The sequence below is a fragment of the Glandiceps talaboti genome, chromosome 2 (assembly GCF_964340395.1).
Source record: "Glandiceps talaboti chromosome 2, keGlaTala1.1, whole genome shotgun sequence".
Lineage (NCBI taxonomy): Eukaryota > Metazoa > Hemichordata > Enteropneusta > Spengelidae > Glandiceps > Glandiceps talaboti.
Window position 1 is genome coordinate 11,346,949 of NC_135550.1, and position 25,980 is coordinate 11,372,928.

The window sequence follows — 25,980 nt, forward strand, 5'->3', positions numbered from 1 at the left end:
TGTGGGAATGGGACGACTGTTAATTTTGAGCCCTGCTTAACCATCACTTGTCATTGACTGAACTCAAATCTGATATTTAACTTTAATTTATCAATGCTCTGATGACATCATATTTTTATACGTATAAAAAATGTCAAGGAAATCCCTACTAACTATGAAAACAACTTCTCACAATGCCAGAAGACAATTGCAATATCCTAAAGGGCATCCAACGTTAAATGATGCAAGACTATTCTAGAATACTTGAATCAAGGTTTTACGTTTATTATTTCAGTTAAGTAAAAAGTTAATAAACTTGAATTGATACGTGTATCACTTTAAAAAATACTGAGTACCAAAATTTTTTCTTTATGTTCTATTATAGAAACAGCTGAGAATGATCAATAAATTATAGTTTTTATAACTTTGCTCATACACAACACTATTTTATATAAACTGTTTGTGTTTGAAAGTTACATAAAATGACAATATTTACAATAAGAAACTGACAAAAATGACATGCTTACAAGAGTTCTTCAAGTTTATCGTTTTCTTGTTTGACAATGGTGAATTACGAAATGATGGTTGTTATAAAACATAGAAATACATAGGTTTACTTTTGAGTTGCAATAAATTCAGCCTGTATTATCAATAGAAATAAGTTAGTTTTATCTGCCTTTACGATGTCTGTATTTGTCCCACATCACACCCTGCACTCCTCTGTATATTTCTTTCAATGTACTTATTCTCGGTGAGGTTTTCTGAAATTACAAAAAAAAATGTATGTTGCTGTATTAATTTTGGTGAAGTAGTAAGTACATAATTACAACGGATCGATCACCCTCTGCTTATCAATTGCTGGTGAATTTATCAAAATATGTATAAGACATATTGACAATTTACAATATTTTCATTCATAATAGTGCGCCCTCTATGCCAATTCAATGTGCCACTGATGCACTGCAATTTCTTTTGATGCACCATAATTAGGTGGTTCCCATATCACTTACTATGTGGTGCCTCACAAGAAACCAGTTTACATCATTATGACTAAACAACACAAAATATTGTCTTTCAATAGACGGTCTTTTCATGACATGTCCTCAATGAGTTATTCTATGAGTTGTTGCAATATCTCAATAAAACAGCAAAGACCACAAAATTTACCAATACTTACCATAAATATTGGAAAAAGAGATTTGGGTTTAGTTAGATTTTCCTGGTCTTTTATTAGCACCACTAAATAATATATTACACTGTGCTGTGGAGTAAAATGGTACAAATTAAGTATCATAAAAACAACTTCTATTTTTAATATGGCTAACAAATTATTGAACGTCTCTGACTGTGAATGCAGATCAGAACAAGGGTAGAGTATATATTGTTACTTCAGAAAATCCCCTAGTTCTTCAGGGCTACAATTTAACTCTTACACTTCATAGTCAGATTTAGCCAAGTGAACAGTTTCAGCTACAAATTTTCTATCGATTTCCATTGGTATAACAGACTATCGCCTTATGAATTTGGTAGTCTAGATACAATGGTTAGTGCCGATAGTCTATGTGCCCTGGACTACTACTTTGGTAGTCTAGATACAATGTTTGGTAGTCTATGTGTCCTGGACTACTGCTAATTTGGTAGTCTAGATACAATGTTTAGTAGTCTATGTGTCCTGGACTACTGCTAATTTGGTAGTCTAGATACAATGTTTAGTAGTCTATGTGCCCTGGACTACTACTTTGGTAGTCTAGATACAATGTTTAGTAGTCTATGTGCCCTGGACTACTACTTTGGTAGTCTAGATCCAATGTTTAGTAGTCTATGTGTCCTGGACTACTGCTAATTTGGTAGTCTAGATACAATGTTTAGTAGTCTATGTGCCCTGGACTACTACTTTGGTAGTCTAGATACAATGTTTAGTAGTCTATGTGTCCTGGACTACTACTTTGGTAGTCTAGATATAATGTTTAGTAGTCTATGTGCCCTGGACTACTACTTTGGTAGTCTAGATACAATGTTTAGTAGTCTATGTGCCCTGGACTACTGCTAATTTGGTAGTCTAGATATAATGTTTAGTAGTCTATGTGTCCTGGACTACTACTTTGGTAGTCTAGATACAATGTTTAGTAGTCTATGTGTCCTGGACTACTACTTTGGTAGTCTAGATCCAATGTTTAGTAGTCTATGTGCCCTGGACTACTACTTTGGTAGTCTGGATACAATGTTTAGTAGTCTATGTGTCCTGGACTACTGCTAATTTGGTAGTCTAGATACAATGTTTAGTAGTCTATGTGCCCTGGACTACTACTTTGGTAGTCTAGATACAATGTTTAGTAGTCTATGTGTCCTGGACTACTACTTTGGTAGTCTAGATACAATGTTTAGTAGTCTATGTGCCCTGGACTACTACTTTGGTAGTCTAAATACAATGTTTAGTAGTCTATGTGCCCTGGACTACTACTTTGGTAGTCTAGATACAATGTTTAGTAGTCTATGTGCCCTGGACTACTAATTTGGTAGTCTAGATACAATGTTTAGTAGTCTATGTGCCCTGGACTACTACTTTGGTAGTCTAGATACAATGTTTAGTAGTCTATGTGCCCTGGACTACTACTTTGGTAGTCTAGATACAATGTTTAGTAGTCTATGTGTCCTGGACTACTGCTAGTTTCAAGGTCTGTTCCTGAATATCAGAATGCCTTTTACCATAGACTGTAGAGTTAGTTTACTCCCGGGTCTACATGTATGTCAGGGTCTATGCTTCTATTGATCTTATGTTCTGTTCTGTTAGGATGTAACTATCTATCTATCGATCTAACTATCCCAATATAACTTTATTTCCATAAAACCAGCTGACAGAAACGACCAAAAGAAAAAATAAATCTTTTTCTCATAACAATATCAAATCAAACTTACCATAGTAATTCCTTCATTTATAACAACATCTTGGATGTTTTCAAATGGAATAAATACAGACTGCTGTCTTCCTGTTCGATAAGTAGTAGTGTACTGTAGTCCTGTTGAAGCCATCACTAAAAGAGACTCTATAATGTACAGAAATATATAACATTAGGAGAGACTGAGCTCCTCTTCATCGGTGGATCTCCAGTTCTGTCGGAGAAATCAAGTTCTGTTACACTTTAAATAATGAAAACAGCAGCTATTGCCATGAAAAATAGTGCTGTTGTCCTGGAATGGTATGAATATTACGTTCAGCCAGCTGATGAATATAAATATGTAAGCACTTCACAGTTTAGATTTTTCATTCCCTTGACACCATGTGCAAATAGGTGATAATGATATGCAAATGATTATGTAATTTTAATCAATATGCTTCATAATATGTACCATGGAAAGAACACAGATTCTAAGGATATGAGCCCATAGTCGAAAGAACAGGGTGCTAATTACAGAGAGAGTACATGTATATATCGATAATTTGGAATTAAATTTTACTGTAAATTGAAAGGTATGAAAAAAGCTCATTATTAAGAGATAAACTGAAAGCCTTACCTTTGTAGACTTGAATAAAATGGAAATAAAGGACAACTGACAGATAAAATGCAGCAAGAAGTACAATTGGTATAATACTTTCCTAAGAAAAGAAAACATAATGATATAAATAAATAAATAAAATAAATAAAATAAAATAAATAAACACACACACACACAAATATATATATTAACATTATAACACCATCTTGGATGTTTCTAAGTGGGATAAATATAGGCTGCTGCCTTCCTGTTCTGTATGTCTTTGCATACTGTGGTTCTGTTGAAGCTATCACCAATATCTTAATATACAACCATCTTTGCTCTGTGTCATTCTGAGTGTTTGTGAGTGTGAGTGTGAGTGAGTGTGTGTGTGTGTGTGTGTGTGTGCGTGCGTGCGCGCGTGTGTGCATGCGTATGTGTCCATGTGACATGTTATTGTTACTTCATGTTCAATATACAATATACATGATCAACATTGCAATACACATGATATATGGTACAGATACATGTATGTTCATGAATATGATAAAAGATGCCATAATGCTTCTTATTTCATCTTGTTTATCATATGCTGTGTTGAGCTTACTTCATTAGAAGTAGGCACGCCATAGAGGAATGTTGTGTAATCATGTAGTTTGTATCTGTCTGAGTTTGAACATGTATTTTGTCATCGGTACTAATACAACATGCTACCATCTCTGTTCTACCACTGCACTTTACTAGCTCTCTTTTGCAAGCACATGTATAAAGAGCCGGGTTGAATAGTCACAAGTTGTTAATATCTACTAAACACTGAAATTTCTTACCTCTATCGAATACATATATAAATATGACATCCCAGCACCAAGGAATATCCACAGAAAAACTAAGAGACGTACACTTTTGGTGAAATGAACGGCAAACTCTGTACATAAACTGTCATGTTCGGTGCGTACTACTTTAACACCCCGGTTACAAATATTTGTAACGCAATTTTCGCCATTCTTTCCCATGGCGGTCAAACGTTTTACATTACCAATGAGCTGTAGAGATAAATATCGTGTCAAAGATTGACATTTCATTAGATTGTCCACTGCTTCCGCATTTACCTTTCAATCAAGCCGCCATGTTGCGAAAGTACTCCCTAGCCTAATGTTCGTTATAATCAGTGTGTTCAATATTTTTTTGAGACGAATAGTTAAATTTTGGTATAAATGTTTCTATTTATACGAAATTCTGACATCTTAGAATTGCATGAAATCGACAATTCTATGTTTCTTTGTGGAAATACTTGCCCTTTCCTTGCCTATATTCGTCATCTGGATGATAAGTTAGAGGGCTCAAATCCTTCACAGTAGCATGCTGGGAAAGGAACTCTGTCCTCAAAATCGAGCCAGTTCGTTGATATAGAAGCGTTGGATGGTAACTATGGGGTGAACCAGACTAAAAATGACGTCCATCTCAGAAGTTACGGGTGTTAACAGTGCCATAGAGCACTTACACGAGTTAGGTACGTTAAACATGTGCTTATCCTTCGCATAAAATTAATTTTCGAGGTGTAAATGGTATCTAAGGACGACGGGTGTACGGGTCCCGGTTACTGGTTAGAGTCAACCGTCTCTTTACAATAATAATAGTCCATACTGACCTAACGTCTTATTGATTCGGTCTTTAGGTCAGTTTGAATGCCATTGTCCTTGCACTTGTAAACACATATATTAAGCACAACTGAGAAGAACAAAGCAAATAGTCGTGTGATTCTACTTATTAAGTTACCGTTTTCCCCACGCATAAGTCTAGCTTGATTCAAATCCCAAATAAAAGTTGATGGTTTTGTTGTTGTTGTTGTTGTTGTTGTTTTTTGTTTTTGTTTTTAAATTACAAGGTGTTTATGTATAAAATCATAGACCCCCATCAAGTTCTATGATAAAATCAGAGAAAGTCAACTAATAGTGATTGACTTGTCAGGAAAAATCAAATCCCCTAAAGTAACAAATGTCTTCTTTTATTTGTGCAACTACATCTATGAGTAAATTGTAAGAAGGTGATGACATTCTTGGCGATACTTTGTAATTTTATGATAACCGATTTTACTGTGTTTCAACAGGCAAACGAATGAAAGATATCAGTTATGGTGATTACACATTTAGTGACTATGATGTTGGTATTCTTGACAAGATTGCTGTAGCTGTTGCAGAATTGGTAGGTATTTTCTTTTTAATAAACCTTCTGAGTGGTCATAATTTCATTACAAGTATTTTCTTTTTTGACAAGATTAAAAAGTTTGATTTAGCACTTCGAAAAGAGACACATTTTTTTTCTTCAGATTTGCATTAGATTCATTGATCTCTTAGATCAAATAATAAATTATGTAGTGTACAAAATTTAAGTTTCTGGCCATATAGACACATTACACAGTCTCATTAGGCCACCTTATATTTCGCATTTTTCCGAATGTAAAAATCACCTCATATATAATAAAATAATAATATATTGTCATCTACAGGATAATGAGAGAGTTAAAACTCATGAACAGCTTGAAACAGAAACCATTCACTCAAGTATTCTTAGACATAAATTATTTATGTCTCCAGAAGAAATCAACTCAGAAATTCAGACAGCTGTTTCTTCTGCCCGACATTCTAATGCTGAAGAATTGAGTAGATTGCAGGTGAGATATCTGTTTTACATTATGAATTCTAGTATTCTACAAACTAATACGTCCTTGTCTTGATTAAAGCATATAGTCAATGTCTTCTTGGTATCAAGCAATGACTATTAATAGTGACAAGACTGTGGTTCTCTTTATCAACACCCTATTAATGTTTACATATTGTTCGTAGGTGCTTTGTTAATATGAATTATAGCCAACACTTGGCAAGTTGATATAAGTTGCTGGCTGTTTTATAGAACAATAGCTTTTATACAACTTACAAGATCTGTGAATCAATTTTCTTTTCCTCTTACAGGATCAACTTCAAAGTTTGAATGACAATATCGACTATCTAGAAAAAAGATTGAAGTCTCTCGAAAAGCAGAATGCCGTCCTTCAGTATGTATATGTTCAATTTGTTGTGTAACATGAAACTGAAATATTTTGTTGTATACTTTCTATAATCAAGTTGATAGAGCTGTATTATGAAGCCTACTTTGTTCTAAGATTTTTTGAAGTTTACCAATAATATTAATCCCAGTTAAAGCTGCAACTGACACAATTTTTTTGAAATTTTTTTGTTAGATATAGTGACTTACTTGTGATATGGTACACAGTGAATAGTATTGATTCACCTGTGTATAGAAGCATTTGCATAGCTGTACACACAATATGGTACAATCAATCCAGTCAAATTGATTTTTGGGTCCACACCCAAAAATCAGTGCCTCGAATATTATCAAGATTTCAACCTATTACTGTACTACTTCTGGATAAAATCAACTGTTAATTAACATGTACAATGTCTAAGCATTGGTATCAATTTTCAATGACTATATTGTTGGTTGTCTTATCGAAAAAATAATACTCCACTTTAATACAGCTAGTGCAGCTTTAACAAATTTTGAATGACTTTATTACAGTCCTGAACGTGACATGGTACGTGCTCAACACGAAGAAGTCATATCACAGCTCAATCAAAGGATGGCAGACAAAGCTACGTAAGTAATGTTCAACTCATTATAATTCATTCATAGATCCTTCTTGGTGTAGACGCTTTCCTATCTCAGTATCTGTGCCAAATCACAAATCTGTAAAATGAGAACTTTCATATTTTATTTTTACATTGTTTTATGGATATCAGAATCTGTTTTTGTAATACTGGGTATGAAAGAAAAGAATCTCCAGTTTCCAAAAAAAATAAATATATTTTATTAATTAAGTGCATGATGTTTACCGGTTTGAGCAGGTTTGATGAAATCAAGTAATACTTTTGATTATGTAACTTTTTATTACTATTTTACCTTCTCTTTCAGTAAACAAATTACCTTGAATGAAACAAGAGACAGACTTCGAGAAACCAATCAAAAGGTAAGCAATGAAGGCTGAAACTAAAAATAAACACTGGATGGCTGCAGTAAAACTCAATTCAAAAGATTTCAAACACTCCTAACTAATTTTGCCTTGTTAACAGAGCATCATCAGGGCAGGCTTGTAAAATAAAATTTGACACTCCAATGAAGTTCCTCTGTCATATCTTACGATATGAATTATTGTTAAAATTGATAGTTATTGGAGTTCAAAGTCTGCCAAAAAGTTTTTTACTTAAAGACTTTTGATAAATGAGAGATAACTTTTCTTTTTTGTCTGACCATACAGATAGTTGATCTAGAAACGGGTATTGTGATACTGAAAGAAGATATGATACAGGAAAGAGCTGATGCCAGGCAGGAAAAGAAGAGATTGAAACAAGCAGTGGTAGGTATCAATGTAGCCTATGGTGCATGCATTTGATTATGCAACCCTCGAGGCACCTTAAGTTGCCCCAAGTTGCGGTCGATTACTACATGATGTCACACTTAGGGTGCCCCAAGTCAACTCTCCTCGCAGAACTGGGGCAGCTTGGGGATTGGTCACCTGACCTGACTTGACCCCCAAGATGGGCGACAGCATGTGATTGGTTACTTTTGTCAATTTCAAAAGAATTATGCTATATTTTGAAGAGTTCTCTCCACGTTTAGTGAAGAAATGACTTTTCACTTCAAAATTGTCTAAAGTATCTTGGAATGACAGATCAATTTATTTGTCGTGAATCACTGAGGTGCGTTCAATTTTCCCATGGCGTGAGGCTCCCCAATGACATCTTTTACCCCAACCTGAGGCTCCCTAGGCATGCATAATCGAACACATCCCTGTTCATTGTTGTTTTCCCTGATTGTGGTAAATGCTACATTCATCTCTTATCTTGAAAGGAGGGATTTCTTAGTAGTAAGTAGTGTGCCCTCTATCTAATAATAGCCAAATTTTTGTTGTTGTGAGTCAAAATGATAAAACTGGGATTTCTTATGAGTCACCACTTAGTAAGAGATAGGGGAACACCAAATTTTGGTGTGTCACTAGAAATTGTGTGTTTCAGTGGTGCGTCAAATTGACTTAGCGGGCACACTGGTAGTAAGAAAGTTTATCTTAGCAAATTTTTGTCCTAAAACACTTTTGTTGTTGTTTACTCATGCACTGTTTCCTTTACAGCATGATACAACAAAGAAAACTAAGAAACAGAAAGAAGCTAACATCAACAAGAAAAAAGATTTGGACATACTCAAGGAGGAAGTAATGGAAAGTGAAAACAACTTACATGGCATAAGAAAGGTATGGATTTTTTTTGTAAAAAACAAAGACAGGATGAAAAAGTATAAATTCATAAAGAGAGAGAGATGGGAGTAATATCAAATGAATGGCTTTCCAGCTATTTACGCACTACTGACGGAGACACACAAGAAATTTGTATTTGTGATAAAATGGTCATTTTCCAAAGTTTTCAAAATCTGAAGTTTGAATCGTTCAAAAGAGATCTCTTGCCTCACTAGCCTCTATTTTGTTACAGAGTATAAGAAGGTTTGAAACATCGTGTAGCAGGTTAGAGCAACAGGAGAGGCAACTAACCAAACAACTTGCAATTGAGCATACAGAGAATGCAGAGTTGAAACAGAAAGGGTAGGTGAAGTTTTCCAATCTTCATGTAATATCAAATCTAGTCTGAAAGGTCCAATCGTTGGTTCACTTATGTAACCACTCGCTACCCATAATAATGTATGAGTGCATTATATAAGCAGACACAACACCTGGATCTTTCACTTTCTGGCTGTATCAATATCACTACCAATTTATTTTTAATTTGTTCTTTGCTTTTGTTGAATAAATGACAAGACTCTGTTGTAGTTTTTTTTTCTTTTTTGGTGTTTTTTTTATTACATTTACTTTGACTTTGACTTTGTTTTAGTTTCCACAATGTGCAAAGTTGCTCAATGAATCATAAATATTAAGAAATGAGAAAAATTAACGTTCTATGCATTTTATCTTCAGGAATGAAATACGAAAGCAGAGAGAGACTATGGAAAAAGAGTATGCTGAAAAGAAGACAGTTCTTTTACAAAGAATGGAACATGTAAGAAAAAAACACTAAAACTGATAGCAGTCCTGGTTTCTTATTAATGTATTTACATGTACCTAGCTATGGTATAAACCACAGCTGAACAGACTCGTAACACGTTTCATATTTATTTCATTACTTGAGAGATATACTGTTTCCGTGTACCACTGAAAATATGCTATACATGTAGTATGATTGTATTGGCATTTGTTTGTATATTGTTCACACTTGTCAGTAAGATGTGACATGTTAGTGCCACACTTGTGACTGATCAGGGCTGAATGGTACAATGTATCTGTTCTGACCTCTGTTCTTAGTGACATGATTCATTAGTTTGTAATGGTTCCATCGTACATTCAATGGCTAATGCACTTTTATCAACATTTCAGACACTGTCTTGAATACCACAATAAGTCAGTGAAAGTAGACTTGTCTGAGCTTGTTAGAAAATAGCAGAAGGTATTTCCTCTTTTCTCCATTTCAGCTTGAGACAGAAATGACAAAAGCTGCAACACTGTATGATGAGCTGCATGAAAAACAACAAAATCTGAGATTAGGTAAAGTATTGTCATGCCTATAGCATATCACAACTATAATTTGTTTGTTTGTAAAGAATAGAAATTATGCTGTGAAGAACATGCTATAACTGTGGATAATATCCAAGATATGTGTATTGTGTATTTTGACAAATTGATGTGAAAATACAAAGATATGATTCTCTGCAAGTACTCCACAAACATAAAAGTACCTACCTATCAAAGAAAATTGCATGTGTTTTAATATGGTTGAAAAATGTGCTTATTTGTGTATATATAATATACACCATGTTGAAAACAATGACGTCTTCAAGAACTGTACCATCACAAATATTTCACTTTATTGAACAACTTTGCATGTATTTGATAATGATTCATTGCCCTGCTTTGTGTACATTACACCAATGTGGATGGTTGGCCATACCTGCTTCACTGTTCCATATCCAAAACATCTCACTAGCACTTCTAAAATCCAGCACCGTGATCATTTTACAATTCCAACTTCAATATTTTGCATGTTTTGTCCATATCCATCCATTATAATGCTGCCAATGCATTGCCCAGCCATCCACAAGGACGGTGGATCAGTGACCTGACATTTTCTGTATACAGTCACATGTAATTATTAACCGAGTTTCATTTTCTTCGGGGTTGTCATTGTTATGTGCATTCACCCTTCTCTTGTTTATGGTCATGCACCTTGACTTTGTCACGGTGCATTCCAGATATTAGGGAGGCACAGGAGGCACGTAGCTATGATGCCTCCAAGGTCAAGGAACTCCATGACCAGTAAGTTGTACTTCATTTTCCAAACTATTTCAGTGATCCACTAACCTGTAGACAGTGTGTCGTGTTTTGTGCATTGCATGCTAACATTTGACATGAATGATGTGCTGTCGCCTGGCTGGTGATAATTAATCGTTTTTTTATTACTATTCTTGCAGTATCCAGTAAATCAAGAGGGTCATTAGACTCTCTTTTAGTAGTGAGTCAGGCCATGCCTTGTGATATGATTTCTTTGTTATAATCATGTTGTTAACCATTGTTCTGTAATTTGTGTAATAAGACTTTAGTATACTAACGCCTCCATCGATTAGAATGCAAGTCAGTAAAATTTACCAGTAAATATAGTTTATCTAAAACTTAACAATTCTTGTAGAAGGAGAAAAATTACAACAATAGTATGTTTCTTTGGAATATTTTTTCAATCATGACATAGTTTTAAAGACTCCCTTTTGGTCTACTGGTAAAGGTAACCTCCATTTTGGAGTCACAGTAAAGGTGTCGAAAAACTGTGTATCATATTAGGTATGGTCACTTTTCATCTGGTAAGTCAGGCCCGTCCTGTAAGAAAAAAAGAAAAAACTCCAGAATGTCATATCATGTTTAGAAAGTTGTGAAACTGAAATTTTCCCCATCATTGATAGACATTTCATTTATAAACAACTATCTGGGTACAGGATGTGTTTGAAGTGAACATTTACAAAACTAACTTTCAAGTTTTCTCCGTAAGATACATGTTAGTTCCTATTCCTTCTATACATTACAATAACATAGATAATAATCAAAGGTGTGCGTGTCTATATGTTGCTGTAAGTTTTCTATTGCTATTAAATATAATACAGTTATTGATGATAAAGTAAAACGTCTTCACTTGTTTTAAATTCTCCTTGAGTATGATCGTAACTTATTAACTTTAACAAAATAAATTTGTTGATAACTAATTGTAGAGACCCTGCTATTCTAACTTTATAGTAAACTTTGTAGACATCTAACTTGACTATAACTCTATGCTGTAGTGTAGATTTGATTGATGTAATACTCTGGGATAAGGTAGTCATGAATAGATAGCCATCTCAGATAGGAGAGATTATGTTGCTATAGGTTACAAGACATGAAGGATGAGTTGCTGACCAAAGCAGAAGATATGGCTAGGATGAAACAAGAGAATGATGAGATGGAGAAACAAATTGAACTACTGGAAGAAAACCATGAGTAAGATACTATTGTGTGTCAAATTATTTTTTTCGTTCTGTGGTTTTTACTCACAGTTTTCTACACTGCTTATTACAGACTGAATGCATATACTTGCCCATGTAGGCTTTGAAATGCCCAGTTTGGATTGTGGTCAAAATTTGGTTGTGAAAAATAGTGTGCCAGAGCTATAGTCTGTATAGAAGAACTTCCCATGTAATCCTTATGGCTCCATTGATAAGATAACACAAAGTGCAAGTACCTCAGATTGAAATCCCTGCCTGTAATGCGTTTTTCACATTCATGCTTATTTCGCCTTTTATATGTGCTCTTTTGCCACATTGATGGAATTTCAGATACATTTATAGCTCAGACCACTATAGAGGTTCTCTATAGTGGTCTGAGTTTATAGCAAAGAAATTTATGAACATTAAGATACACCATTTTTGTGATGTTGACAAAAAGTTAATTTCAACATGTAGAAGTATATTTAATGAACACAAATACATACATCATTTGTTTTCATAATTTTAGCAGAAGTTTAAGTCATGTTCCATCGTCTCATACACCTTTATTTTGTTTTTGTTTTTGTTGTTGTTGTTGTTGTTGTTGTTGTTGTTGTTCAGAGCTTCCATGGCTATGCTTAATAAACAAATACAAGATTACAGAGAGGCTCTCACCAAAGAACGCAAAGAGAGATTTGAGTTGCAGGAGAAAAGAGACGCCTCTTTGAAAGAACTTGAAGATTTTAGGTCAGCCATGGCAAGATACATGAAAGATATGAACATGAGACTTGCTGATGATAAACAAAAACACGCCAATCTGACTGCTGAGGTACATAACACTCTTCCTGTAGTAATAAGTTTTATATTCTTTGCACATCATTTGTATGAATTATGTAGTTTCCGAAAATAAGTCGAAAGTTGTTTCAAAATACATTGGGTATAATCAAGTATACATGGTGATGGGCGCCCTCATACATCAGTCAACCCTCTCAGCGATATAGCTGATAGCATAGCATGACACATCATATCTTACTGACTATTTAAACTAGTTGTTCAACCCACAATGTTCAAGTATTTGTGCCTCACTCTTTTGTAGTGTTCATATTTTCAGATTAGAATACTTTATTAACCAAATGACTGTAAAGTTGAGAAGTATTGTGTCTTGGTATTGTTAAAAACAACAAAGATCAAGTATAAAACAACATTGGTTCAAGTGCAAATTAATTATAATACTAGTATCTGTCCTTCCTATTTGTACATGTAGTTGATTTGCAAAAAAAATGACAGCTGAGGAACTCCAACTGTGTAGAATAATAGCATCATAACTGTTATTACATTTAGCTCTCAATGCTGGGATCTACACATGTTTTATGAAATCTAAATTTACATGCTAGACATTTACAATTCATTTGCTTTGCATTGGTAATATTGTTTATAGATTGATTACATTTAGAGCATCCATGTCCTGGGCTCATGATTAAATGAAATAACATTGTGTTATTTTACATGTGATGTGAATGCTGTGAATGATTGTATCACAGTTGAATCACTTTACCTGGGTGTTAAGGGTTGTATTGTATGTACATGTACATGTAGAACTAATTTGTAAAGTTGATGTGGGGGCAATCTTACCACACAGCATTATATGGAATCTGTCGCACAAAATGCTCTCTGTACTAAAATATTACAAATTTCCAGAAGGCAAGGATGCTACATATATATGCTAAGATGCTTGCAACATGATTTGTTTGTTATTTTTTGTCATCATTGTCAAACAATTTGTTTATCCACAGCATGCACAGCTAACCAAGGATTTAAAAACTGATGATACAAAAATTAAACAACTTGAATCCGAGTTGAAACAAGCCACCAATAATTTTAATACCATGGAGAAGAACCTGACTGGTGTTGTAACAACACTGGAGGTAAGTTGAAAATAAAAACAATGTGGTACTCTTGACTTTTTTTGTAAAGTACTAGTACTACCGGGGTAGTAGTTTGTTTGTCAAAAGTACTGACCATGTACATATACTACTGTAGTAGAAAATGTACATTCACCCTCTATTGTTATTTTACCTATACTTTTGCAAATTTCACTTGAACTTGTTGAAATAGTCGCATATCATTTTGTTAGAAAATTTTGAAAATATGATTAATATTGTAGTTAGGACAATGTAGTGTAAATTTGCTAGGTTTAGGATGTTTGATTTAGCTGGGAATTTTTCTTTAATTCCGCTTATTTTTCTAAAAAAGAATTTTAAGATTTTATTTTATTTTTTTTTTTATTTTTTTAATTTTTAATTTTTTTAATTTTTTTAACCCTTTCACCACCAGTACCCGGTATACCGGGACGCGCTAGGGCGCCCACCAGTACCCGGTATACCGGGACGCCAAAGTTCATTCACCTATCTTGCCGTAAAACCGTTCAAAGGCAGCAATTGCTGCAAAATTTGCTGCCATAACTAGTTCCACACATGCGTATTAGCCTTGTTTATATTGCCTGCCATTTTGAATGTATGATAGTGAACGGTATCGAGAGCTACGATCCAAATGACGAGCGATCGTAATTTTACGTGCGTTTTTCGCCCACAAGATCGAATTTAAACATGGCGGATATAATTAACGGCTCTCATAACATGGTCTACGATATAAATTATGTCACTGTCTTTGGATATTTCGACTGAATTTGACTCGAAATACATCATTGAATACAAGTATTTAGCTGTGGGAACACATTGTACTTGTATGTAAGCATCAAATTCCCGCTAAGTCCGTATGAGCTGCCGGCGGCAGTTTACGGTTGAATTTTTGAATGTCGGCAAATTTACGCGATCTTGTGACAGATACCGACTCCCATACTAACGTCTTGGTTGTAATTTTTGGCTATAAAATGGATTATTTTGGTTTTATTTCTTTTGTTACATCTCAGTAATGACTTGTATTTGTACTAGCTCAGCGTGTGAAGGTCGTGGAGGGAAATTTATGCACGATACGGGCGATTTTACGAATCGGATTTTTTATGTGCGTTTTTCAACGTAAAATTCAAATTTCAACATCGCCGAAGCAAAATCTGTCTCCCCTAACGTAAGTTACAATGTAAATAACGGTGCTGTTCGTAGAAATTTCCACTCAATTTTGACTATGAATACGATGTTTTATACAAGGAGATGACTGAGTGAACTCAATGCAGGAAATGGAAGGATCAGATTATCGCAACGTAACTTCAAAGTCCCGACTGCATATTTTGTTTGTGGGTACAGCATGTTGGCAAAAAGCGCCACTTTGGCGTCCCGATTAGGACTCGTATACTACCAACTTGTGGGCATTTTTTACTGATTTTGAGCATAAATTTGGTGATAATTTTTTGTTGTTCTGTCAAATAATGATATATAATTACACAAACTGATTTTTCTGAAGGTATTGGTGCAACGACTTCAGGTATTTTTGTCCCTTTCATTGTCGGTGCGGGACCGACTAATTGCGTCGTAATCAGATTAGAGAGCCGTTATTTTTTTCCGTTCAAATTTAATACGACTGAAAATAACATTTTCTGCCAAATTTTCGCCGATTTTGACCATTTAACCAGTATACAGAATTTTGTAGAAACATAAATGTTGGTATTTTGAATTTTGTTTGTAATATAAATGTTTTGTTTATTTGTGACATGTCAATAAATAAACAACACAGGTTTTTTTTACCAATATTTTCTTATTTTAACCCAAATTTCACTTGTGAATGTAATATTTGAATGTGTTTATTTGTAAGTATGATATAGACAATTTATTTTCCAGTAAAATGATACCTAATATTCAAAGATTGGGCAATTCTAAGTATTTTTATATCAATTTGATTGCACACCACTCACTCTCACTTTATGTTAGTGAGGGGGCTGGTGGAGCACAAACAATCCCATGAGGCCAATGGTGGTGAAAGAGTTAAATTTTTTTTTATTTTTTATTTTTTTTTTTTTTTGGGGGGGGCATCTTAAGTGGTGATACACATAGAAAGGAGTATGGTACTTGGGAGTTTTGTGAAATTATGTAGAGTTTATAATATCAAGAATTATATCTTTTATCTTACAGAATGATATTGCTAAGATGGAAAAAGATCTTGCAGAAAAGACACAAAGTATAGAAAAACAAACCCCTGGATATGAAGAACTTGAGACAAGCTTTGAAGTTACAACTGATGACTTCAGTAGTATGAAGAGAAATATTGTTCGTAAGTCCGTCTGTATGGCTAGCTGATCACAGTTTGAGGTGAAAGTATATAATGGAGTCAAATACACATCGTGAATAAACGAGACTTGTACTTGTAGTATTCACTTCCAAAATTGGTCCACCAGGGACTATCACTGGAAGGTTCTGACGAGAGTGGTACATGTAGTGGTCATATAGATGGACCATGTGGAGTTCTAACTATCAAATAAGCACACCTAACATTTTAAAGTTCAGTCGTTGTGTGGTAAAATAAGTCAAGATGAGGTACTTTTGATTCAACATTGAATTTAGCTTATTTGCACGACACTAGAGTTCACTTGGGTTAATCTTGTAAATTTGTCCTCAGACACAATACGATGTTTTTGTAGCATTTGACCCTGAGGTGCATGTGTGTAAATAAGATGAGTGCTGTTCTAATTTTGTCAGATGGAACCAATCACAGGTTGTACCAGCAAGTTGTGTTTCACCCAGGGCAAAAACACTCTTTTTTTTACTGATTCAAGAAATTTGCCAAGCTATTGCAATTGTCTCTTTCCATCTTGACATTATAACTACCATCCAGGAAAAAGGAACTGAAAAGTAGTGACTATTTCATATGTACTTCGATCAATTTATTTTCAGAATTAAAAAATAGGAAAGGGGGACTTCAGGACACTGCAAGAAGAAAAAAACAAGAAATTGAGAGAATATCAAGGCCGCAGGTGAGTTTTGACTTGATGTTAATTTTTATGCGTTATCAACCAAATAATTGTAAGAAATGACCTTCAACTGAGTCCTCCATAGGTTTCAAATGAGAAACATTGATATCATCAAGTGCGAATCACACTTGCTTTGCTCTGGCCTACATTGCCTATATTTTGCATCTCATCGACATCTGCCATCATATTGTCACAGCACAAATTCATGCCTTGCAACATGTCTGCCATTTTTTATCTCAATCTTGAACCTCCCATCAAGACCAGCATCAACCCATCTCAGTCCTATTACTAATAAGTCCATGCTGGCATGCAGTGACCTTTCACCTTTTCATGAGAGTCTATTTATAATTCATGTGATTGTCCATGAGTATTTTAATCAAACAGAACATCTTCTTTTTCTCCCATTTTGATTTGATATAAGGGTTCGGTAAGTTCGTAAGAATAAGTTTGTACACAGTGTTGTGGGAAATTTTAAACACCGATTTGCAACGCAATCAGGGTGACACAAAGTTGAAACACTATTTGGAACTTGTTTGCTGTTTTTCCTTCTTCTGAAATCTCTTGAAAATGGATGTCACATTGTTCGAGATCTTGTCACGTAGTTGTGGGTCAACAATATGTGAACATTCACGAGAGTTCGTTTTGTTTCTGATGAAGTGTTTGTGCATCTGTGTGTATAGTCTGAATCTAAAACTGAATCTGAATCTGAATCTTAAAGTGAATGTGAATCTGTCTACATTAGGAATTTTGTATTCGTAGTGAAATCATCAGTGCTTTCCTCTATAACCTCAATTCACCCTATTACAATGTAAGCTCCAAACAAGAAAAAGTATTCATCACTGGTTTGAGTCAATTCAGCTATACTACATTGTAATATATACTATAAAAACATGCTATCTTTACAGTTGTACATGCTATAAAATCATGGCATCTTTTTAAGGTGTCACAAACATTCTTTTCAAGAAATACAAAATTAAAGAGATCCCTGTGGGCAAAGCCAGGGTTCTGAAACTACATTGTAAGATAAGGATAAGAACTTATAGCGGTATTTAACCAGAAAAGGTGAATTGTATGGTTCTGTTAGTATTAGAAGGGCTTTGTTATCAGGCATCTGTCTGTCTACTGTTTTCCACATTTTGTCTCACCTGTGTGTTGTGTCACTGTATTGTGTACACACAGGGTGTTCTTTTCACTGTGTTTGTCTTTGTGGTGTGAAAGAGAGATTTCACAATACCCGTGTGCAGTTTTACACAATGAGGAAGGTAATGTAAAATTATATGTTGGTAAATTCTAATGGTTCATTGGAGTAAGTGTTTCTTTTGTAGAAGCAATCAGTGATATTGTTAAAGTGAACTTTAAAAGTGAATTTTGTGAGTTGTATGACGGGGAAATGTAGGTGTTCTACCAGGTGTAGTAATGTTAAAACAAGTATGTATCTGTATCCACAGTGCTTATATACAAAACATATCACACAGGAAACCTAAAAGTTACTTCCAGCATAGTTCTATGTCAAAGTCAGTCATCTCAAAATATAGACTCCTTATCATTTCTCTGAAAACTGCAATGCTATTCATCAGTGTATCATGACATTCATAAGGGTTTAAATGAACAATCTAATTGAAATCTGATGGAAGAAAATACTCTAGTTACTATGTGTACTGTATTTCACACACGTGTGTTTGTAGGTTACAGTTACGTAGTCAACAAACATCAAGAACAGAAGAAGACACAAATAACAAAATTAGTCAATGTGAAATATGACAAAAAGAAAACTGAGTCTTTTCCTTCATCAGAATTTAATCAGATTTATCAAGAAAGTAAGACTTTTGTGAAGATTTAGAAGTTGTTGGCAGCCAGTACATCATATAACTCATTTCTCGACTTTCCATTTTGTCTTTCTCTTTCTCTCTCTCTCTCTGCTTGCATGCTCATCTTTGCTTGCAATAACACTTCACAATGAAGAGCGCAGATGGCCCACCATTGAAGGTTACTCTCATATTATTGGTGTTGGTTTATTTTTTTAGAGTAGTAACTGTTAACTAACAAGTAACCCGAATTAGTGTGAATATATGTTGTTTGGGAAAAAAAAAATTTCAGCAAAGTTTGCTGTGTTGTGTATTTTGTTTTAAAAGCTTTGCTGGCATAAAAGTAGTATTTGCTATAATACTACCATCACACTTACTTTAGTGTGTTGTTATGCAATAAAAATAGTAGTGTTAACTATTTTTAAAAATCTGTGCCGTAAACTAATTCTGCGTAATGGAGCCAATATCTACTACAAGCTTATATCCAAACTCTGTTGTGAAATGTAGTAGAGTTGATAAATAGTAACTTACCAATGTGTTTGTCAAAACTTATAATACCCATAGTTTGTTGGTTTATTTGTTTGTTTATCTGTCTGTCTGTTTGTAACTGCTGCAGTAGACTTGTTAATCTGTAGCCATGCAAATTTTCCCTGCTGTTGATGTTTGCTTAGAAACCTTATAATGCTGTTCACTGCGTCTAGAACTGTGAAGTTTGTTTCCAAAATGATTGATTTTGTGTATATTGTGCAACTATCAATTTCAGTCTAGTTTTGATGGCAGTGATATAATGGAAGCGTCCAAATCCAATGTATGTATTTCATTATCTGATCATAATGTAAAAGTAAAAACCAGATATATACCTTTCTTCTTGTCATTATTATTATTTTTTTAAAAAAAACATAGTGTGGTAGTCAAATAGTAACAACATTGAAGGGTGATCATTTTTGTTTGGGGAACATTCATATTGATAGTTGTAAACAGGTATGGTAAAATACTCATTGGGTATTACTAAAACCTTTCCATGAGTTTTCCAGTGGATCAAGGGAATGAGGCAACAAGTCTGGTGTCTTGTGGAGAAGGAATTAATGTAAATAACACCATATAATATTAGTAAAGACAAAACCACTTGAAGGTTATTGCACACTTAATATCTCAAACATATATACCAGCTTATATATGGATTTAAAACACACGTAACACTTGGATAAAAAAGAAGTTTGGTTCTTGTATGCACACAGTGACTCCTGGTATAGTCAGAGAGTCTGAAGTAAAATAACTGCACGATAACAGGAAGAAGCTCTCTTGGCACCTATGAATTCATGATCACCTATGAATCAGTTTAATGGTAGAATGTTGCACTCATTGCATTATGTACATTAATAAAGCACTGTAAAATAAGGAGTTATTTTCACTTACCGGGTACAGGCGTGAGTAGGACAGCAAAATTTGTACAGTACATGTACAGTATTACTGTACTTCTTGAAAACATAGATCTTAGAGGGGATGCCTTGAAACCATAGATCTTGGAGGGCATGCCTTGAAACCATAGATCTTGGAGGGCATGCCTTGAAACCATAGATCTTAGAGGGGATGCCTTGAAACCATAGATCTTGGAGGGCATGCCTTGAAACCGCATATTTTGGAGGGGATACGTTGAAACTATACATGTTGGAGGGAGTGCCTTGAAACCATAGATTTTAGAGGGGACATCTTGAAACCATAGATCTTGGATTGGACGCCTTGAAACCATAGATCTTGGAGGGGACGCCATGAAACCATAGATCTTGGAGGGGTCACCTTGAAGCCATAGATCTTGGAAAGGATATGTTGAAACCATAGATCTTGGAGGGGAAGTCCCGCCAAGATCTATGCTGAAACAGTGCAAAGCAACATTTTTCTGTATACAAATACGATATTTTTTAGATTTACAATAAACTAACAGGTTATTCATGTGTGCAATTGCTTATAAGTACTTTTTTAGCCTTTCAACTTTACAAAATAAATTTTAACAATGTCAAAGTCTTACTTTGTTTTGTTCAATAAATGTATCCCATAATCTTTCTACGTAAAATAAACGGTAGTATATACCTATCACACTGATTTCACCCCTTTACACTTTCTGGGTTTTCCATGTGTGAAATCTTTTTTTGTCTTCATAACTTTTCTCAAGTAACATTATAAAGTGGTGTCATTTGAAGACAACAGAATTGTTGCTTCCTGCCCTTGATGATTTGAAGATGGCATTGGTCTCATCCTAACTCATATCGGGGTAAATCATTCTAAAAAAACAACAACCACATGCAGTGAACAGTTTTATGTCATGGTGTGAACATAACAAAGTCAAACAGTTTTGAAGACAGTTTTCAGTACAAAGTTGTGTTATTATTAATTTATTTTTATTTCTAGTTTGTTTAACTGTTTTGTGTTCAATTTTAGAGGTGTTCAACATCTGTATATAGGAAAGGAATAACTTGATTAGAATTGTTTATGTAGGATCAACTTAAAGCAAAACTTCGAGAACAGAGAGCTGCAACTCTACAAACTATGAAAGACCAAGCAAAGGATGTGAGAGAGATGGAGGAAAATATATACCATGCAGGTAGAAAATTGAAAGCTGTTATAGAGGAAAATAACCGATTCAAAATGGTAAGTATTTTTTGTATATTTTCATTTTGTTTTTCTTACCACTATTATTACAATGTAGTTATTCCTGTATACAAAATATAATAAAGAAAATAAGAAAATTCTCACTTATGATTGCTAGCAGCAGGGAGAATAAAATAACACAATACCATATACTATATTCTCACTCCACACTATGATCATATCAAATTAAGCAAGAAATCGTAATATAAAAATAAGTATTTAACTCTAACATGAAGATTTCAGCAACTTTCTGTTGTTCAGAAAAATGTTTCAAAATGAACGTTTGCACCATACACACTTGGTCTACCAACAATGCTATCATTAAATGTTTAATGTTTGCATAAAACCTCGAGAAAAAGTGACTTAATAAGTCAATATATTGAATCAGTTTGACACTATGATTGAGTCAATCTAAGATACATATTTTATTTGCTTTTACTGATTATAAATCTTGCTGAATTTTTAATTTCAGGCAATGAAGAAAATGGATTCAGAGTGCGACAATTTTGAGAAGCAAACCCTGATAAATGCAGCAATAAAACAAATATTACAGGATGAAGTTGATATGCAAAGAGGTATGATGTTTTAAAGGGGGGGGGGGGATACTTTATGATTTCATTTGGATAGTAAATGAGATACAATGTGTTGATTTCATTCACTTTCACTTAGGCCAAAAATAAGAATTGTTTCTGGTCAGCATGTGAATCACTTATAAAATACCGGTACCCTTGTGTCGGTCTTCTTTTTCCATGTTTGTCCAGCCCATGCAGTCTGCAGATCCGAGGGGAAACACAAAAATAACCCTCCCTACTTCAGTGAAGACAACTGCAGAGTCAATCATGAACAAGCACACACAGTTGCTCTAAAGTACTAAATAAAAAGACCAGTAACTGCCATAAATAGTAGATTGAGTGACAGATTTGTTGAGAATAAAAAAAAATCGCATTGTCACACCACTTTACAAAATGTCCTGACCAGCAACAATTCTTTTTTTCTTTTTTTTGCTCTTATCAGTACAGAGTAAGCATCAATCCAATTTTTAATAAGCAAAAGTGGCACATCAGAAGTTGCAAGACAACTTCTGTGAAACGTATTGTCAACTGCTTCTTTTGCTATATACATTGTAATTGTAAAACTGTTAACAGATTTTCCCCAAGCAAGTCTCATACATCACTTCTGCATAAATTTGGATCAATACCAACTCTGTACTGATAAATGGAAGTGAAAGAAACCAATGCATTTGATCTCATTTTGATATCGCCCATTCTTTTTATGAAAACAGCATGATTTCATACAGTATCCATCCCCTTTATGGTAATATTCCACATGTAATGCATTGACATATGGTTAGTACCTTCTGATTCTTAAGTGAACCTGTACCAGTATATCTCTCCATATATATGTGAGAATCAATGGACATTATCTCATTATGGTGCACTCCAGAAGATACTGACAAGATGTTAGTGAAAATTAGGAATTCATTTCTGAAAACATTTGACTGTATGAATAAAAAACTTAATTCTTCATCTATATTCTGCAAAACAAGTAATTTGAACATTTGATATGTGATGCTGTGATTGATCTTTGTTTTTCAACAATCTAATAGTAAATCTACAGCTATTTCACATGTCCTAGAGGTTATTGATAACTGTAATTTTCATTTCAGGCAAACTGGTTGAAGGCTGGAAAGAGGACAGGGCAATGGAGGAACAGTTTGCAGAGCGAGATAAATCATTTCTGGATGATATTACAGAATTACGCAAGAAAACTGATGAAAGGGAACAAAAAGTATCTGATATTACCAACAAACTTCAATCTGAACTTGTACTCCTTGCTTCATTCTTGGAAACCGTATCCAATCGGAGGCCTCCAGGTAAAGCTTTGTTACTGATTGAGATTTGTTGCACATGTAATGTACTGTAGGCTGGTATTGGTGGGGTTTCATTGAATATTGGTGAAAACATAGTAAAATGGAATGTTTGGTCAACAGAAGTTAGCCAATGTTTCAATTGAATGTGGGGGAATTTAAATGAAAATATATAAATAATTTAAAATATATAAATAATTTGCTGAAACAGATCTGTCGTAGAAATGAAAAATAAATTCACTGAAAAAAGTGTATTGATTTCACAACCTTGTTAACTTTTGTGATCATGAAATATCTGACATTTTGTACCATTCTATCAACTTAAAATCTCACAGAAAGCAGACAGAGTGATAGGCCAAGCACAGCTGCAAGACCACCAACTGTCTTCAGGGACTATCTGGAGTCTCGCAAACTAGATCATGGCAAATCCAAAGACAACTTGCAGAAATCTAAAGAGGAGCTGAAAGGTAAGATATAGATGTAGTATACCTCACTGGTATGTATAGGTACAGGCATCAAGTGTTACTGATACATTCCAAAATATATTTGCTGTAATAGTCTTCAACAAAGGGCTTTTCTTCAAACCAAACACTGACCCTACAACTGAGTGACAGAATTCAGTTTCCCAAACAAAACAGAAAAGAAACAACATATAAAGGACTGTCATCCTCCTCTAGTAATAGCTAAGATTATCCTGCATTGAGAAATGAAGTGATCACAATATCCATTTCAACCAAGTTTGACTTTTCTCTATACAACACTTATGCAATCAGCCAATGCAGCCCCTATTCAATCTATATAGCATTGGAACATGTGGTTTTGATATAAATGGTGATGCTATCTTCTACTTAGTCATAGTGATTTGACTTTATCTTGTCTCCAACAATGCAATATTTGTATATGAAAAGTATGTGTTGCTTTTACTTTACAACTGACTATACCCACAGACGGTATAGTTGTGGAAAATAATGTTCACTAGTAGCAAAAGATCATAGTGATCAATTTTAAAATAAGTGTATGTCCTTCCAAGCAGGTTGAGCAGTCATCATATCTAAATAATGTTCATTTTTCAGGGACATGGGAATGCAGAGTAGTGTATTTTCATTACATTTGCATGTACATGTATCCTTATAATAAGACTGCAAAAGCCAATGCACTGTAACAAAAATTGCAAAGTACAAACAGCATTAGATTTTTCACTGTAGTAATGGTAGATGGCTGATATTACACATTCATGGCATACACGCATTCTTGTTCTAAGTATTCTTAGTATGGCACTGCTTATTATGACATGAACCACAACACGAAGATCTTGTCTTCCTGGAGTTCACACTATAATGCATGTTTCTTCCTTTCTTCCTTCTAAAACACAATATAAGAACTGGTATCTATCTTGTGCATAGGTGGGTAATGTACCAAGACAATGACGTTTGAATTATAAAGGAGTTCATTCTACAGCACAAATACACCAAGTCATCAGTAATAGCACCCATCTTTATCAACATATCTAACTGCTTCAAACAATTTAAACATTCCATCTTTAACAACCATACTGCTTATTTTGTTTTAACAAGACCATGGAAGTAGCAAACTACTGTTTGATACTGTTTATGGTGAGATTTACCACTAAAAGTTAAATACCAGTGTTTTATTTACGTCATGATAAACTAACATTCTTTTTTCTAAAAACTCTAAAAAGCAAACCGTAAATAAATGGAAATACACAACAAAGACACAGGTAATTTCTATATATTAACATATAAGTATATATCATAAAATAGTTGACTAGAAATTATTGTTTGCCCTAATCCACATATCATAAACTGCGATAAAAAACAAAATTTTAATTTTATCATCTGTTTGTTTTCACAGCTGAAGATGAAGCTGAGGGACAGGATGAGACAACTGAGGGAGATAACTAAATTATGACATTCTTTTTTATGAAAATTCACTGTACTTACTTTCTTTCTATAGTTCATGTGAATTTGATGTATATAAATTGTTTGTGATGTGTATTTAATTTAATATGATATGTGATGATTCTTAAATATGCTGTGATTTATTATGCTTTATCATGTGAATTAAAGTGATATTCATTGGAATTAACAAGTGTACTGTATTTCTCTAATTTCCTTTATGTAAATTTTAATAAACCTGTACATAATACGGGTAAGTACAGCTGTGATGTAAAATGAATGATCCAGTATTAGGGAACTTGCAAACCAGCCATTTTGAATGTTGCATCATGGGAAATGTAATAATAAATATACTAATAAATTGGTATTGTAAACAATACTGTTACATTGTTTGCAACCATAAATGATCAATTCATAGTCACCCTGACCATTGTGGGAGGTTTTCTTTATCAGTAGCTCCAGATTAGGTATTACGATATTATAACCACAGATAATCCCATAGTCCTTTGTGTCTGAACATGCTTTAGTCTGGATTGCAAGTACACCTTACTCTGTCTGAGGGGTGCACACCAGGGAGGCCTCTATAAAGCCAATTTGAGAAACAGCATTTGCTTGTGACGCATCAAAATTTGGTGTTCCCAATCCCCTACTGTATGGTTATTAACAAGAAACCCAGTTTCTATCACTTTTAACCAAACAAAAGTAGTAAAATGATACCTTATAGTGGGCACACCTCTGGAAGTCTGGAAGTCTCATTGTAGTTTTACCCCAAAAAAC

At 34.2% G+C, this 25,980-nt stretch overlaps 2 protein-coding genes across 3 annotated transcripts; one reads left to right on the top strand and one right to left on the bottom strand.

The window, feature by feature from the left end:
- Positions 1-344: 344 nt before the first annotated feature.
- On the bottom strand, positions 345-4,568 carry LOC144453745 (phosphatidylinositol N-acetylglucosaminyltransferase subunit H-like). Its single transcript, XM_078145086.1, has 5 exons — positions 4,281-4,568; positions 3,493-3,574; positions 2,896-3,023; positions 1,157-1,240; positions 345-740 (listed from the first exon to the last, which is right to left on the bottom strand). The coding sequence occupies exons 1-5, from the start codon at positions 4,533-4,535 to the stop codon at positions 648-650; spliced, it is 642 nt and encodes a 213-aa protein (XP_078001212.1). The 5' UTR covers positions 4,536-4,568; the 3' UTR covers positions 345-647.
- A 261-nt stretch (positions 4,569-4,829) lies between these two features.
- Positions 4,830-25,495, top strand: LOC144450834 (uncharacterized). Of its 2 annotated transcripts, XM_078141576.1 has the most exons (23): positions 4,830-4,963; positions 5,561-5,655; positions 5,960-6,124; positions 6,423-6,505; positions 7,030-7,107; positions 7,423-7,477; positions 7,766-7,864; positions 8,636-8,755; positions 8,991-9,100; positions 9,470-9,551; positions 10,021-10,093; positions 10,798-10,861; positions 11,957-12,067; positions 12,673-12,880; positions 13,845-13,976; positions 16,134-16,272; positions 16,893-16,972; positions 19,538-19,582; positions 21,268-21,420; positions 21,893-21,995; positions 23,087-23,293; positions 23,623-23,754; positions 25,160-25,495. In XM_078141576.1, exons 1-23 carry the CDS (start codon positions 4,903-4,905, stop codon positions 25,207-25,209), a joined length of 2,445 nt encoding a protein of 814 aa, XP_077997702.1. In that variant the 5' UTR covers positions 4,830-4,902; the 3' UTR covers positions 25,210-25,495. The 2 variants fall into 2 exon arrangements, with proteins under 2 accessions (XP_077997702.1, XP_077997710.1); XM_078141584.1 differs by lacking the exon at positions 19,538-19,582.
- The last annotated feature ends 485 nt before the right edge of the window (positions 25,496-25,980 follow it).